The sequence below is a fragment of the Pagrus pagrus genome (assembly GCF_965226575.1).
Source record: "Pagrus pagrus genome assembly, chromosome: 22".
Taxonomy (NCBI): domain Eukaryota; kingdom Metazoa; phylum Chordata; class Actinopteri; order Spariformes; family Sparidae; genus Pagrus; species Pagrus pagrus.
In genome coordinates, this window is record NC_140204.1 from 9015215 (window position 1) to 9030553 (window position 15339).

General features: G+C 37.4%; 1 protein-coding gene across 1 annotated transcript; it reads left to right on the forward strand.

The window, feature by feature from the left end:
* Positions 1-541: 541 nt before the first annotated feature.
* Positions 542-7952, forward strand: LOC311251456 (ubiquitin carboxyl-terminal hydrolase 12-like). Its single transcript, XM_084343869.1, has 14 exons — positions 542-607; positions 1647-1735; positions 1984-2089; positions 4895-5004; positions 5143-5213; positions 5285-5410; positions 5509-5604; positions 5741-5851; positions 5947-6072; positions 6194-6231; positions 6357-6388; positions 6477-6691; positions 6785-6871; positions 7398-7952. Exons 2-14 carry the CDS (start codon positions 1648-1650, stop codon positions 7713-7715), a joined length of 1524 nt encoding a protein of 507 aa, XP_084199995.1. The 5' UTR covers positions 542-607; position 1647; the 3' UTR covers positions 7716-7952.
* The last annotated feature ends 7387 nt before the right edge of the window (positions 7953-15339 follow it).

The following is a 15339-nucleotide window of genomic DNA, read 5'->3' on the forward strand; positions in this document are numbered from 1 at the left end:
CAGATATTACAAAGTCTCACCAAATATATATTTATATGTATTAAGATATCAAAGACCCAGAAAATATTCCTAGGACATGACACGGCCCTGACTGTGAGTTTTCACCTGTGCTGCTTTAATTTCAAATAATACAACAACATCGAGTTCCTCGTCTATCACCTGTGGTTCCAACCTGCTCCACTTTTTTTTATTTTTATCCTCTCTCAGATCTTGTCCCTGGTTGGAAAGATGTACTTGTCCCCAGAGCACTGTTTGAAGCTAGGAAGGTGGCAGGGTCCGCCACATATAAACAAAGTAAAACAGTATGAAACTGTGTTGTCCTTTAAGTTTCATGTGTTCATTTAGTTTGTTTAGACATAAAAAACAGTGACGATCTTCCCCAAAAGCACATAGTGCACCTTCATTAAACACACAATCAGTATAGAAAACTTAAATATTAAAAGTAACCCAAAGAAAATGTAGGTTGCATAGTAGCCTACATGTTTGTACATGTCAGAAGAAGTCATGACGAGAGGGCTGACACACAGCTCCTGTGAAACGAAAGTAACGTGTGTCTAACAGCCTCCTCTCTACTTGGCGGATTGTATCAGCCTACACTTTGGTCAGGGTAAGCATCGTCTCTGCACCTCTCATTAAGGCTTGCACTATAGAAACAGCCTTCAACAGGCTATCTTTGAAATGTTACTTGTTTAATGGTTAATCTTTAACGATTGCGTTGTGTTCAACCAGGCCTACAGGCACAGCCTACTTATTTCCGGGTCTGAGCGTCTTTCAACCGTCTGAAACTTGGTTACAACATCAACCTGTGACAAAACACAAGCTTGTGTCGGCTAATTATTTTGATATAGTGTTAATTTGTAGTTTAAAAGAGAGACGAGAGTGATTAATGTGAAGGTATTTCTCTGAAGTCATACAGGTGAAATCTAGACTTCCCAAAAGTCATTTCAACACATTTAGTTTTTAAATATAAAGTATCATGAATGTGGAACTATATAGTGTGTGTACTGCTAACAAAGAGCCTCCAGGACATCGCAATGGGAGCACTTCTTTACATTTTACATGTAAAATGAGAGATTGCGCTAAGTGGTGTAAAGCGCATGCGCAAGTAGCCTACTTTCCCTCATTGATAATAGGTCCATCGGTGGCCAATGAGGAAATGAGAGTGTGTCAGTCTGAAGATTGACAGTTCAACTGTTGTTCAAGTCATTTTATTTTTCTAATTGCTTTAAAAACAACTTAGAAATCAGAGTATATCGTCACCTTGGAGCCAGACTAAAAGAAACCACATTCAAATCTCTCAGTTAAAACCAGTTTTGCAAATCCCAGTAAAATATGGTCTAAATGTGAACGTTTAATTAACATTGCGACAAAACTTCTTCTAGAAAAAAACTGGGTGGAACACAAGTTATGTAAGGTTTAAAGAAAGTTTATTGTTTTGCTAAATAGTAAACTGAAGTGAGGAGGAATATAATATGTCTTGAGGATAACATGAAATACACTGTAAAGACATACCATTCAAGGGAACAGGTTATAACATTAAACAAAAATAACTGCAATGAACAAACTGTAAAACAGTGTTAAATGACAGGCAGAGATATAAAGGCAGAGGAAAATGTGTTTAACAATGAAGGCCCTATTCGTTTCAGGATGAACCATGAAAACACGAGGAAACTAATGATGGAAGAACGTAAATCCTGTAAAGGACGTGGAGATGAGAACGCAAAAGAGATACGAGGTAAGCAGATCTGATTAAATGAGCTATTGCAGATCACTGGGTAATATAAAACAAAATTAACAAATAAAGATAAATTACAATTTAATAATTTGTGTTTGCTCAATTGCATGCAGCCCAGTCCCCAGATTAAAATATTGGTTCTCGGTCCAACACTTCTCAAAAATAATAAGAGTCATTAAAGTTTTTTTTTTTTAATGAACTATGAATAAAAGTAGATGGAGTAATGACGGTGTTTTTTTCTCCACAAGTGACTCCACCACAGAAACCTCATCATGGCCTGTACAATCAGGGAGCCACATGTTACCTCAACAGTGTCCTGCAGGTTCTCTGCATGACGACTGAGTTCAACGACAGGTTTGAAACTGCTCTTTTCATCTAAAGCAAATATAAGTAGAAGGAGGACAGTTTAGATGTGGACACAACATTATATAAAATATTACAGGTTTTCTCAATTACATACACTAAAAAATGAAACTATGCACACTAGTCTGAAATCTTGTACCTCATCACTTATCTCACTTTGCTCACCTGGAAAACACTGGCCTCAAAGTGCTACACTCTAGTTACAGTACAATGTTGGTCACACTCACTTCTCACCTGTTCAAACTCAATCGGCAAAACATTTCAATCACCATTCAGTGCATAAAAGAGGACTCAGGTGAAAAGTTGGTGCAACATGGAGACCAGAAACAAAGAGGAAGAGTTAGAGAAAGAGGAGGATGAGGATGACGAGGAGCAAGGCCATGCAGTGTTTCTCATGAAATCCATGCAAATGTGGTTTGAATTCAAGCAATGTTGCATCAACTCTGAGTTTCCACTGTGACGTTGGGGAGCTGGGTTGTGAGTTTAGCCAAAGTTGAGTACATTGGATAGACAAATGTGCATTGTAACTGTTCTGATTGTAGGAGATACACTAGTAATAATTGTAATTTATTAATCACTGGCGACTAATAAAACACTCGTTAATGGGGCACCACCTCTGATGTTTTGTCTATTTGAATAATCCGGAGGTAATTAATCAAATCCGACTAAACAAGGTTAACTTGTATCAATTCTAATCAATTTTAAATCAATTTATTCAATCTCATAAATGAAGTAGTGAATTCTATACAGTTTCCATCGGTTCTCCACATTAAAAACAAACCTGCACAGACAACGACATACGATTAAATAGGTTTATTGACTAAATAATTCAGATTAAATAAATGAAATGGCAATTTAAATGAATAGCAACAGGTAACAGGAAATGTGGAATAACTAAGTAATGGGTTATTAGTGGAATATGGGCTGATGGTGAGATCACGAGTTAGGTTGAAGCATTTAAATATTACGAGAGTAATTTTAATACTAACAAATCCTAACTGAATTTCTCTTAAACTAAAAGATCAGAACCATAGACACCAACTCATTTATCATGTGTGAATCCAGCTGTTATGGGTGATGGAGAGCCTACTTTCTTAGCAGAGTGGCGGAGTCAGCGGCGGAGGGTTTCTCTCCGGTGGTTTGCGACTCTAGCCGGAAGTCCCGGTCCAATGGCCGAGTGTCAGCTCGTCCGGTATCAGCCGGTTGGGGACCTCAGTCCGATGTCTTAGGAAGAGTGTGGCTGGTCCAGTACCGAGCCGGTGACGATCCTGGTTCAATGCCCAGCGGGGAGTTACCGCTTGAGAGCGTGGTGGGTCAGAGCCGGTCTTTCGTTGGAAACCACTTGTACGGTTTCGGACACAGCAAGTTGCTGTAGTGTCGTGATGATGATCTTAATAAAGATGTTCTTCTTCGTTGCTTCGAGTGGTGGTTCTCAGGCTCTGATTTTATAAACTAAATTTAACTTCTTGGATAAAATAACGGAGGACGATACGTTGATCAGGCGGATCTTCCGTTGTTAGGCCTACTTAATACAAGATAATCTAAATTAAGTTCACTTCCTCTAAATCAGGTTACGATACTTAACTGTATAATAAAATTAAAACAGAACTTCGTTCTGGTACAAACTTAATAAAGAGAAGCTAATCAATACTGCGAAAAATATAAAAATGAGACAAATCAACGCGTGAGCACTTCTGCTGATATCGCTGTCTTGAAACGTGTTTCAAAGTAAAAGTAAAGAGCGAAAAATTGAAGACGAGAGTTTCAAAAATAAGAGTGATACTAAGAATAACTAACACAAAACAAAAGCAACTGAAACAACAACAAAAACTTAAAGACACTTGAAACTGAGGAGAGAAGTGATGTCTCTCTGTTTTGTTGTCTCCAAAAGCTTTTTGTCTCCAAGTAGATAGTGGAAAGTGTGAAGATTCACAGGAACTCACTAAAACTAAACTAAAGTTTTAAACGTTTCAAAACCGTGCTTCACCTTTCACAGAATCTCACCATGGCTCAATAGATGGACTTTGTCTATCATGAAAAAGGATTATGTCATGATTAAAAATCACTGAACAATTAAAGGAAATTAAAACTGGATCAAAATAAAAACACACTTGAATATACCGTAGAACTGGTAGAATTGATCACTTATACTTATTCCTCCTAGTTCTAGCTTAATACTTGTTAAAACAAAACATATCAGAGACATTTGCTGGTAATCCAGGAACTTATTACACAAAAGATCTCCTGAAGGTCTGTCCCAATTGTACCAGGGCTTATCATCAGGAGGTGCTGTGGTTTCACCGAACACAGGACACATTAAACATTAAATCTTGATTTCAGTCAAATTTCATCACAGAGAAACGGGGAAAAGTTCAGTGTCATCGACTTCTTTTGCCGTTTCTTAATCTGTTAAAATTAAGAGCATAAGTTCCTGGTTTAATGACAATTAGAACTTGCTTAAAATCTGGATGAGTGCAGAAACCATTATAGGTTGGAATGTGTGATAAGAGAGGCATTGTCGTAAACCATTTGGGCAGGAGGGCTAGGAAAACATAGGAGAGGCCCAGAGTGCTTTTACTCTGGAGGGTGTACTTGATAATTCTTGTCACAAGAAGACAAGAAGACAAAGAACATCAGAGTCGTTATCTAATTTACAATTGCAAAGAAATAAGTTATAACACATAATTATGTCAGTTCTTCTGTTCCTCTTCATCTCTGAAAGTAGTTGTACAAAACTCCATCGCTGAGCACTTTAAAGCAGTCACTACTCACTGAGAAACTAATCTGTCTCTAAAGGTTGGATCCGGAACAACAAACAGATCTTCAGCTGAGACAAATCTTTGACGACCTGAAGAAAAGAACATGTGGAACGGAAAACATCACAACAAGATTTGGGATTAAAGATGGTAAGATGGACAGTAATAAATAAGAGAAACATTCAGACAGCAAGGGGCAGTTGAGAGGAAAGTCTTTCATCAACAGTGAATTAAAAATGCTTTCATGAAATTAATATATCAGCTTCAATCTAATGTATCCCTCTGCAGTTTATCACCAACGTGATGCAGCTGAATGCCTGTTGGAGATTTTACGTCAGGTCAGCACAAAGGCCTCTAAGGTGAGCACTTATAAAATCTTACAGGTGAACAAAAGAGGATGCTGTGTTGTAAGTGATGTTTTTATGAACAGGTTTTCCAAGGACAGCTGAGGGAGACAACAAGGTGCTACAAAGACCACATGATCAATGATGAGACAAAACCATTCCGGACTCTTCAACTTTCACTGAACAATACACGTGATTCAACCTACAGTTTGGTGAGCAGACAAAGTTCAGACCTCTAGTTTAGTGTTTTTATGTGATGTGACCCTGCTGATCTAATTTGTAATTCATTACAACATTTGTGTTTCTACAGGAGAGCAGCTTTGAGAGGATTTTTCAGGAAACACCATACCCTGGAAATTACATGGTGTACTGTAACAAATGTGACCATCACACAGAAGCAATAAGAGTGAGTTTTGACCTCATATTAAAAACACAGACTGTACTCAGGTCCAATTTCATACTGAAAACAAATGATAATGTTGTGTTTTAGTTTACTGAGATTAAAGAATAAAGTGCTTAATAACATTTCTTGTGTTATTCAGGGATGTAAGATGGTGGAAGCTCCTCAGATCTTGATTCTTCAGATCTTTGTCACTCCTTCACAGTTCAAATCAGACTGCTGCGTGGAAGTGCCATGTGAATTACAGTTGAAGGCAAGGAAAAGTCATTTTTATCTGTAATTTTTATTTTAATGGTCTTTGTTGCTTTTAAAATCATTTCATGTTCCTGACTGTGTTCTTCATTGTAGAACAAGACGTACAAACTGTATGGGATGGTGAATCACATGGACAGTAGAAGAGATGGACGTTACACAGCCACCGTCCTGTCTGAGGACAACACCTGGTACGAGTGTCATGATGAACGTGTCAGCAAGGTGAGAAGATTTAACTTAATCTGTTCCATTAAGACGTTACACATTTAAAACACACCAACAGAAAGATCAAACATTAAAAAGAAATGTGCTGACATTGGTTTGCTTTTGTTGAACCGTGCAGGTTGAAGACCAGCTGTTTGCAGAGGACAGGACATTCAGGTATGTTTGAACATTTTTTTTTTACCAAAATAATTATGGATTTATTTATCCGTAAGTGTTAAACACATGTTGTCCCCATATTGTTTTTCTATGCAAATAATAACTTCAAAATTATTCTCCATCAGCTCCAAGACTGTCTATCTCCTCACGTACAGAGGTAGGACTACAAAAATACATAAAGAATTCATTTTAGGTGTCATATTAACATATGGTTGCTAAATAAGTTTTTCCTCTGTAATTTAAAGCTACGGAGTTGAAGATGTTCTGTAAGACGAGACTGAATGAAGAGGATGAGGTAGAGATGAGAAGTGACGATGAGGTATTAAACCATCAGACTGAAGGAGAGGAGGGTAACACAGAAGAAAACAGCAAGTCTGATGAGTTAAATGATGCCCAGAAACATCCGAAACACAGCAAACATGATAAGAAAATACAGGCCCACGATACAACCTACAGTGAGGTAAGCAGCCAAAACTCAAAGTCCTAGTTTAGCATGTTAATGTGATGTGAGCATGCTGATCTAATTTGGAATTTATACAACATTTGTCCACAGGAAAGCAGCTTTGAAAGGATTGTCAACACAAAATCATTTCCTGGAGACAACAAGGCGCACTGCGACAAGAAGATGAATGCAACAAGTGTGAGTTTTGACCATAATATCTCAACACAAACTGTCGGCAGATCGAATATTATACTGGAATCAAATAAAAAGTTGTTTGCTAGTTTACAATTTAAGACTCAAGGTTATAATATTTATTAAAGTAGGAATATGACAGTGTAGAAATACTCTGTTACAAGTAAAAGCCCTGCATTCAAAATCATACTCAAAGTGACTACAAGGTACTTTAAGTTCTGTTGATTCTAGCGCCTGTTTGGACAAAAGTGGTACAATCTGTTGTAGGGATCTTTGCCAGCACTTGCTGGCAGTGCTTGATTTGGAAGTGAGTGACAGAAAGACCACAGGATGGATCGCGATTAGGTCCTGTATTTATATGTGATTTTATATGTTCCTCGTAGTCACTTTAAGTAAAAGCCACAAAATGTTTTAATTGATTATTTTCTGTATTTAGTAAGTGAGTCATTTATTTCCAAGGCTTTGTCTATTTCCAAGGCTTTGTCCTACAATAGCGACAAGTAACAACTTCCGAACCTGCTGTCTTTTACAGATCTCTGCTAAGAAAGTGATCACTGAACACAAGGTGGAACTCATCAACTGTCTGATGGTGGATCATTCCTTCATTCTGCAGCATGCACATGCCAAACATGTCATCAGAGACGACCAGTATCTTAAAATTAAGAAAAGGTCTCCCTCAACACCACAAGAAACTGTCATTGACCTGATTGATGACGTGATTTTCAATGGTCAAGAATCCTGCACTCGTTTTCTTGAAGTTCTCAAACTACCTGATGTTCGGAGCACTTATCCACAGCTCAAAGAAATCATGAATAAAATTCAGCTCAGCGGTAGTGGAGACAATGCATAAGCTGTGAATTGCAGAAAGTTATTCTAGGAGCCATATATTTGGCGTTAGATTCGTTTTTTGTTTATTTTCACTTATTTTGGTGTGGTGACATGATGTGGGATGTTTAGTTTGGAGAATATTTGTTTAGGGTAGAGGGAAGAGCCCGGTTCCGACGGCCCTGTAGGGTTGGACCGAGGTGGCTTCCCTTCTTTTATTCTTTTTTGCCGGCCCGTCAGTTTGTAGTTAGTTGGGGAGGCTTTGGGGTTAGTTAAGTTAAACTTTTGAATGATGGTCATGTTCTGTCTGCTGAAATAAAATTATTCTATTTTGGACCTCTTGACTTGTGTAATTATTTCTTTCTGGGTCATATCACACACACACACACACGCTTTTCAACACCCTCAACATACAACACAATATCCCAATTTGTTTTTGCTTGTTTGTGTGATTGTCTAGTTTTGTCTTGTCTTACAATTTCCAATTTTACACTGCCTTCTTTATGTCACACATAGTGTCGTTCATAGCTTGTCTCTCACTCATGTTGCATCACGTCATAAAAAAAAAAAAGATGAAGAAGAGTCGAATTTTAAAACAGTATTGATTACTTCCAAGGCCTGAGAGATGTTTAGCAGATAACACAAAGTTAATGTGTGTGACCTTCAGGGCTGCATCTCAGCCTTGTCTTTTAAATAGCTTTTGGAAATCCACTTTTTAAACAGTGATTTTAGATTTGTAACTCTGTTTTGAAAGGCGCTATGTTAATAAAGTTTGTTATTATTATAAGTAAATAAATTATGAGTCTTTTTTCTGTGATTTCTTGGCAGATTTATGGATTTGTATCCACAATGATATCCTCAGAAAGTCGCACTGATTCCAAAAATATGTGGAAAACTGTACGTCTTTCAACTGTGATCAGAAGATGTATTATTCATTTCACTTTTTTTGATCCTGATGACAGTTTGTCCCTCGATATACATCGTCAAGCTGTGATTTTATTGATTAATGATAAGGTTTCTAAATAGATACTGAATCTAAATTAACTTTTCTCGAGAAATTTCATTTAATAGATAAAGTATTTGAAACTCAGTGCAAAAAATCATCAGAACTTCTCCAGGATCCTCCTAATAATGATCAATTTACAGTCCAGCCAGAGGGACGCAGACTCAGGCTTCTCACATTCTGTTGATATCAGTAGTTGTTAAGAGCCTCGAGGGTAAAAACTCATATTTTACAGTTTGTTCCACTGGTGTAGCTCCCAGACAGTCCTCTAGTGTGGCAGAGACTCTAAACTCTGGGACCACATCACACTGCATAAAAATATAAATTGCAGGATTTTTTTTTTTTGCTTTAAAGGTGCACTACGTAGTTTTGGGGAAGACATTTTAATCAGAAGAGAAAGATCTTCATTGACTTTGACTTTCATAGATTTTTTTCATGCCAAACAACAACAAATTAACAGAACTCACACTGTAAACACAATTTCATACTGTTTTACTTTGTTGATATGTGGAGGACCCTGCCACCTTTCTAGCTTCAAGTGTTCTTGGGACATTATTTTCCTCTGAGGACAGCTTGCACATAGTCATTCCCCCCCCAATAAAAATACCCTAAATTATTCAACAAATGTATTTTCAGACTTCACATTCTTCACATTTTAGATTCACGTCTACAAAGAAATGCAGTACTTTTTGAATGATATGGCGATCCTCTACGAAGTTGTGATTTATGGTGGCATGGTATGAGCTGCATTCGTTTTGTGTCCCCCCCAATCCTGACATTGGATCTGCACCCCTGCATCAGATATTTGTCTCCTTCTGTTGCCTGCTCCCCTTCTTCGTCCTCTTCCTCATCCTGCTACTGCTCTTACTCTCCCTCTTCCTCTTCCTCTTTCTGCCTCCATGTTTCCAAAGTTGGCACAAAGGAGCTGAGCTCACTTCAGGTGTATTTGTAGTGCTATGGCTTAGACTGATTGGTCTACAATGAGATTATAAAAGTTTTCATGTGTGTGTATGTGTGCTTTTCCAATTTTAGTTGTGTTTTGTATTTTAAATAGATGTGTTTCCCAATGATTGCATGAGATTTCCTTTTTGAACAATGTGTCTTATGTAAAAAACAGTGTGTAGTGTTTTGCAAGAAGTGTGTTGGAGAATTTCAAACACAGTGCAAAGCATATATTGTGTTTGCAGGGTTGCTGCTTATGTTTAGGGCATGGTCACCACAGTTAGAGGTTGTGATGCTGTGGGCATAGCAACCACTTTTAGTGTTTAAGCATTAGGCAAAAACTGTAATGCTGAGTTTTAATTGAATGGGCTGTTAGAAAGAGCAATGAACAGAAAGTGGCGCCATTGTCCAGGAGTTTAAGGGTGTCACGTTCAATGACAGTCAGAACTTAAATGGGAATGGTAGCATGCAGTTTTTAGGTTTTAAGGCCCCTTTACATCGGCTCACTTTTGTATTTCACTACATTAAATTTGTACTTTTCACTCCACTACATTTATCTGACAGCTGTAGTCTCTGGTTACTTTTCACATTAAAGTTTTTACATCTGATCAGTTTATAGAATATGTCACATTGTAATAAACCCCTCAGAGGCAGTTAAAGTTACCTCCTCATCACAACTTTTGCGTAGTATTTATATTTGTGTGATGCTTCGATAATTAGTGATCAAATATAATATGAAAATAATATAATAATAATACTTTTGACGATTAATAATATGCAATTAAGCTAACTTGAACATTAATGCCAATAAAGTTCATTTGAGTTTGATATTTAACTTAAATTTCTTTTCCTTATAACCAATAATTTTTATTGTGTGATATTTCCTTTTATACTTGTAAATCATCTGAATACTTGTTTGTAGTGATTCCACCAATGTATCACAATTAATGTGACGGTTGTATACTGAAGTGAAACAGAGCTGCTAAAATGAAGAAGAAATAATGTTTTCAAACCAATAGCATATATGTATTTCTTTTTATTCAACAGGAAAAGAAATAACATTTGTTTTGGGGAACAAACAAATGATCAATAGAAAACTGATAAAACAAGGAAATGTGAAAAAGACATAACAGAGAACAAAATACATACTGTCACAATGAGATAATATTAAAGGAGCTAAAGCAAAGATGATTATTAATGGAAACAGGTAAATCTTTCTATCGTGGAAAAAGGGAAATAAATCTCATGTTGGGTGATATTGTGCCAATAAAGACAAAAAAAGATCTTAGGCTCTGTTTTTTCCCTTAATAAAAACACCAATGATAATGGCAATAATTACTATTATCAAAGCTAATAACATTAAAAGTTTGATTATTGAGATCACAGTATTGAATACTCTCTGCCACACAGGTATGGAGGTCTGTCTTGGTAAAGACATATAAGGTGTGTTTGTGTTTCTTGAGATCACAGTATTGGATCTCCTCTGCCTCACAGGTGTAGAGGTCGGTCTTGGTAAAGACGTAGAAGGTGTGTTTGTGTTTCTTGAGATCACAGTATTGGATCTCCTCTGCCTCACAGGTATGGAGGTCTGTCTTGGTGCTACACCAGTGGAGCAAACATCAAACCATGACCCTGGGTTCAGTTCCAGGCACTCTTCAGTGATCTTCAGACACACAAAACAAAACTCCACTTTACACCGCGTACAGCCAATGTTTTTACATTTCGTTCCATCATGTCGCACCAGCATACCACAGGTGGGACAGGCTCGGGTGGAGGGACATCCTTTGACCCCATTCACATTGTTGAGGACGACATCTGGACAGGTTCTTAATATATCCAATAATGGGCTCTCACAGCCGTCATTGTCACAGCGGTCTGAACGAGGATACAGACCTTTCCACGCCTTCAAACACTGCCAGCAGAACATATAAGTGCTCTTGTTCTTAGCTGTGCACACTGTGCACGTGACACTGAGATCACTGAAATCCCTTCTAGCCACAAGACACTTGCAGCCAGGACACTGTGAGGAGAAGTCACATGGGGAATACATGAGTTTGAGTTTTGAATTCAGACTTGTATTTCTATCCTCAATTTATTTGTATTTATTATAATGTAATATATATATACTTACTGCTTTGATACCCAAGTAATGTTGGGCAGCGTTACTGAACCTTTTCTTCTCAAACTCTTCCACTTCTTCAGGAGTCAGAAGAGCCATTTTACAAACCTCCTCGAAGGACCACTCAGCATCACACTTAGTTTGACCGCAGACAAAACTGCACCGTTCCTAAAAAATAAAAATACAGAAAGATCTTCATCCATCAACATGTTATTGCATAACAATTAACATTCATTTCCTTAGAAATACATTTTTTGATTTAGCTTACCTAAATTCACTGTTTCTCAGAAATTATTTTCTTTGCTGATTAGTAACTCTGCCATTTCTTTCTTTCTTTCTTTCTTTCTTTCTTTCTTTCATTACTTTTTTTTTTTTTTTTTACCATTAAAACTGTATTTTCACTAGAAAGTTACTATCTTACTAAACAAGCTGCTGCTAGGCCTGTGTATCCTTTAAGTCACTAACACATCTTTAAATGTCATGTTAAAGGTGCTGTAAACATCATACCTCATCCAACAACCTGCGACACCACTCGGTGAGAGACATCGGAGTGACAGCGTGACCACAGGACATCTTTGCTCTGAGAGACTTGTAGTCGATACACAAAACTACGAGACACAAACAAAGTAGAAGCAGTGTTATGGACTTTCAGCTATAATCAGCCCAGTGACTTCAAATTCAATTAAAAGAGAAATAAGCTGTAGCCTTTACGTTATAGATAGAAGCTCTTGTGCAGTCCATTTTTATGTGTTAAACTTACTGACCTACATTCAATTTAAAATGCAGTAACTTACAGTCCATTTCATCTTCTCCGTCCACAAATGTCAGCGTGCGGTCCTGAGGGTCGTAACACTTCTCGGAGCTGCTGGCCATCCTGACTGAATGCACTCCCTCAAAATGTGAAGGAGCTATGCGGGGTTTCTTGTCTTAAAGGCAGTTGTTTAAGTCACGTGGCTCGTGGCTATAAACTGTATGCACCCTGAAGTTTCACTTTAACGACAGGCGTCAAGAACACCACATCACACAGTGCTCTCTGTACAGACTAACCTGCAAAATGGTATTCCAGCTGAAAGTATTTCCACCCTCAGGAGAGGCAGAGATCATCGATCTGTGCGACACTGAAGAGGAGATGAAGACGATCACTGTACTGCAATTAAAACGGAAAATTAATAAAACATTCCTGACAGGTATGTATCTTAAACTTCATAAGGAAAATGTTTTTGGTCCCGTTTGTTCGATTGTAAGCAGGACATTTAACTTAATCATCAAGAAGAATAAATATCGTTGATATTAGACAATGATGAAGCGCACGATCGCCGGCACGGTACCGCTGCAAGGAAGCAGTTCACTTTAGGGTTCTGCAGAATTGTTGGATATCAAAGTTTTGCCTGAAAACACCAGCTCAGCTACTATTTACTACCTACTATTTTCCTGACAGTTGTAAGAAGAGAGAGAGAGAGATTTATTTTGTTTTTAAAATATTTGTTATCTCCAGCTGGTTTATAGAGATATAAGTGGGCCTACTTAAGACGCTGAACATTTTATAATTTTTTTGACTTTTTACTTCTGCTTCAAGTTGACAACTTGGACCTTGTCTTCGGAGCAGAGTTCCTGGAGGAAGAGACCCTCCTGATATCCTATGAAATCAAGCACATGTCCACCATTAGGGCGGTCCTGAAACTCCCCGGAGGCATCTGATGAAGAAAAGCGCCACAGGCTCTCACCATGCCACAATGACACCAATATGAGACCAAACTTCATGAGCTAACACAAAGAAACTAACATTACAAAGTACAAATTAATTTTTGATCATTCTTTGGGGTTGGGTCAGAGTCAGAGTCAAGTTTGAAAATGACATAATTAAAAATGTTTGTCAAGTTGTGTTTCTGTATCAGACATTCTTCTTTGATTTTGTGTGATCGTTTTGTTTTGATTCAGAAAGTGTCCTCGTCATTTTGTCTTGATATGATGTGATATGAGCTTTAACGCTATGAAAATAAATAAATAAATATGAAACCGTGTAATTCACAGGCCGCATATAGTATGTTGTAGTAAAGTGGAGAAACTGCTTATAAAGAAGAATAAAGAAGTAAAATCAGTCAAATTAATATAATGATAATCTGTTATGGGAATTGCTGTATTTACAGTAGGTTAACTACCAAAATAGGCTACCATGTTTGTTTTATTTCCATGCAGCCTGGCCTTTATTATGGCTACATTGATTTTTACATTGATTTGGTTAGTATCTTTTCCAGGATGCATGGTGGGTTAGGATCAAATGTAAAGTTTGAAGAAAGATGAGTTTAGACATTCACTGAGCTTGTTAAGGCGTTTTTGGGATAAGCGTTGTAAAGGACTCTTTATTTCAGTATCCTATATTTATTTTACTTTGTATTTGTCAGCATTGCACACATGTACATATACTTTGGCTTCTTGTATATGTGTGGTTTTACAGCTGACATGTAAACACAAGCACACTTTATTTTGAAATAGAATTTTTTATTTTGAAACGGCAGAGAAGAAGTTGATGCGCTATGTTTGCGGGTTCACCGTGCACTCTGTCTGGTTTCGTGGTTTTGATGAATGAAGGGAGAAAGCATAAACGATATTTTCACATTGTGTAAATACATGTACAACTTCACTCTTAAAAACTGCTTCCACAAACCTCTCCATAAGGTCAAATTGTCAACCTTTTGACACTGTCACATCTAAGTAATTATGTTGGCATCTGCGGCACTGCATTGAAGTGGTTTACATCTTACTTGTCCAGTAGAACCTTCTCAGTTATGGCTGGTGACCCGTCCTCTTCTAGTGCTCCTCTCTCCTGAGGAGTCCCACAAGGATCTATTCTTGGCCCTATCCTCTTTTCATTGTACATTTTACCACTACAATTTTACAGGTGAGGAAGTGGTTGAATGCTAATATTAGCTTTTGTCAAGCAAATGCTAACGGGTTATCAAACATGTCTTTTACCTTGAAATATGGCCCGCCGTCCCTCATTATTCATTCATCATTCATTTCTTTGAATGTTTTATTTCACATTTTTTATGTCAGGTTCAACATGTTGTTTGTAGCCAGTACAAAAGATCTTATAATGTTTTCTTAATACCAACAAATCAGTGGGAAAACAACATATTCAAAAGGCCATCACAATTTAAATTTACCATTTATTATGCAGATGTTATGCATTTATAGGGTTTGCCCCCGCAACCCGTAGCAGCGCGATAGGACACATAACCTCAGTATTTCTAAAATCCTGGCTACGGCTCGGCTTGTGTCCTTTGACTGAAGTCAAATTTTCAATGAAGAACTTTAATTGTCATCAAGTACTTTTATTATGTGGTATTGCTACTTATACAGGAGCTAAATTATCAGAACACTTCTACTACAGTGATTTCACCAAATCACAATGAATGTGACAATGATATACTGAGGCTATATAAGGCCATACAGCCCCGTTTATACGCAGAGTTTTGGTTCTCATTTGATGTTTGATTAATAAAATTGTACTTAAGTTGCACCTGTATTTTCATGACTAAAGATAATAAAACTCTCGGAAACAGGCCGTTGTAAAATCATAAAGAC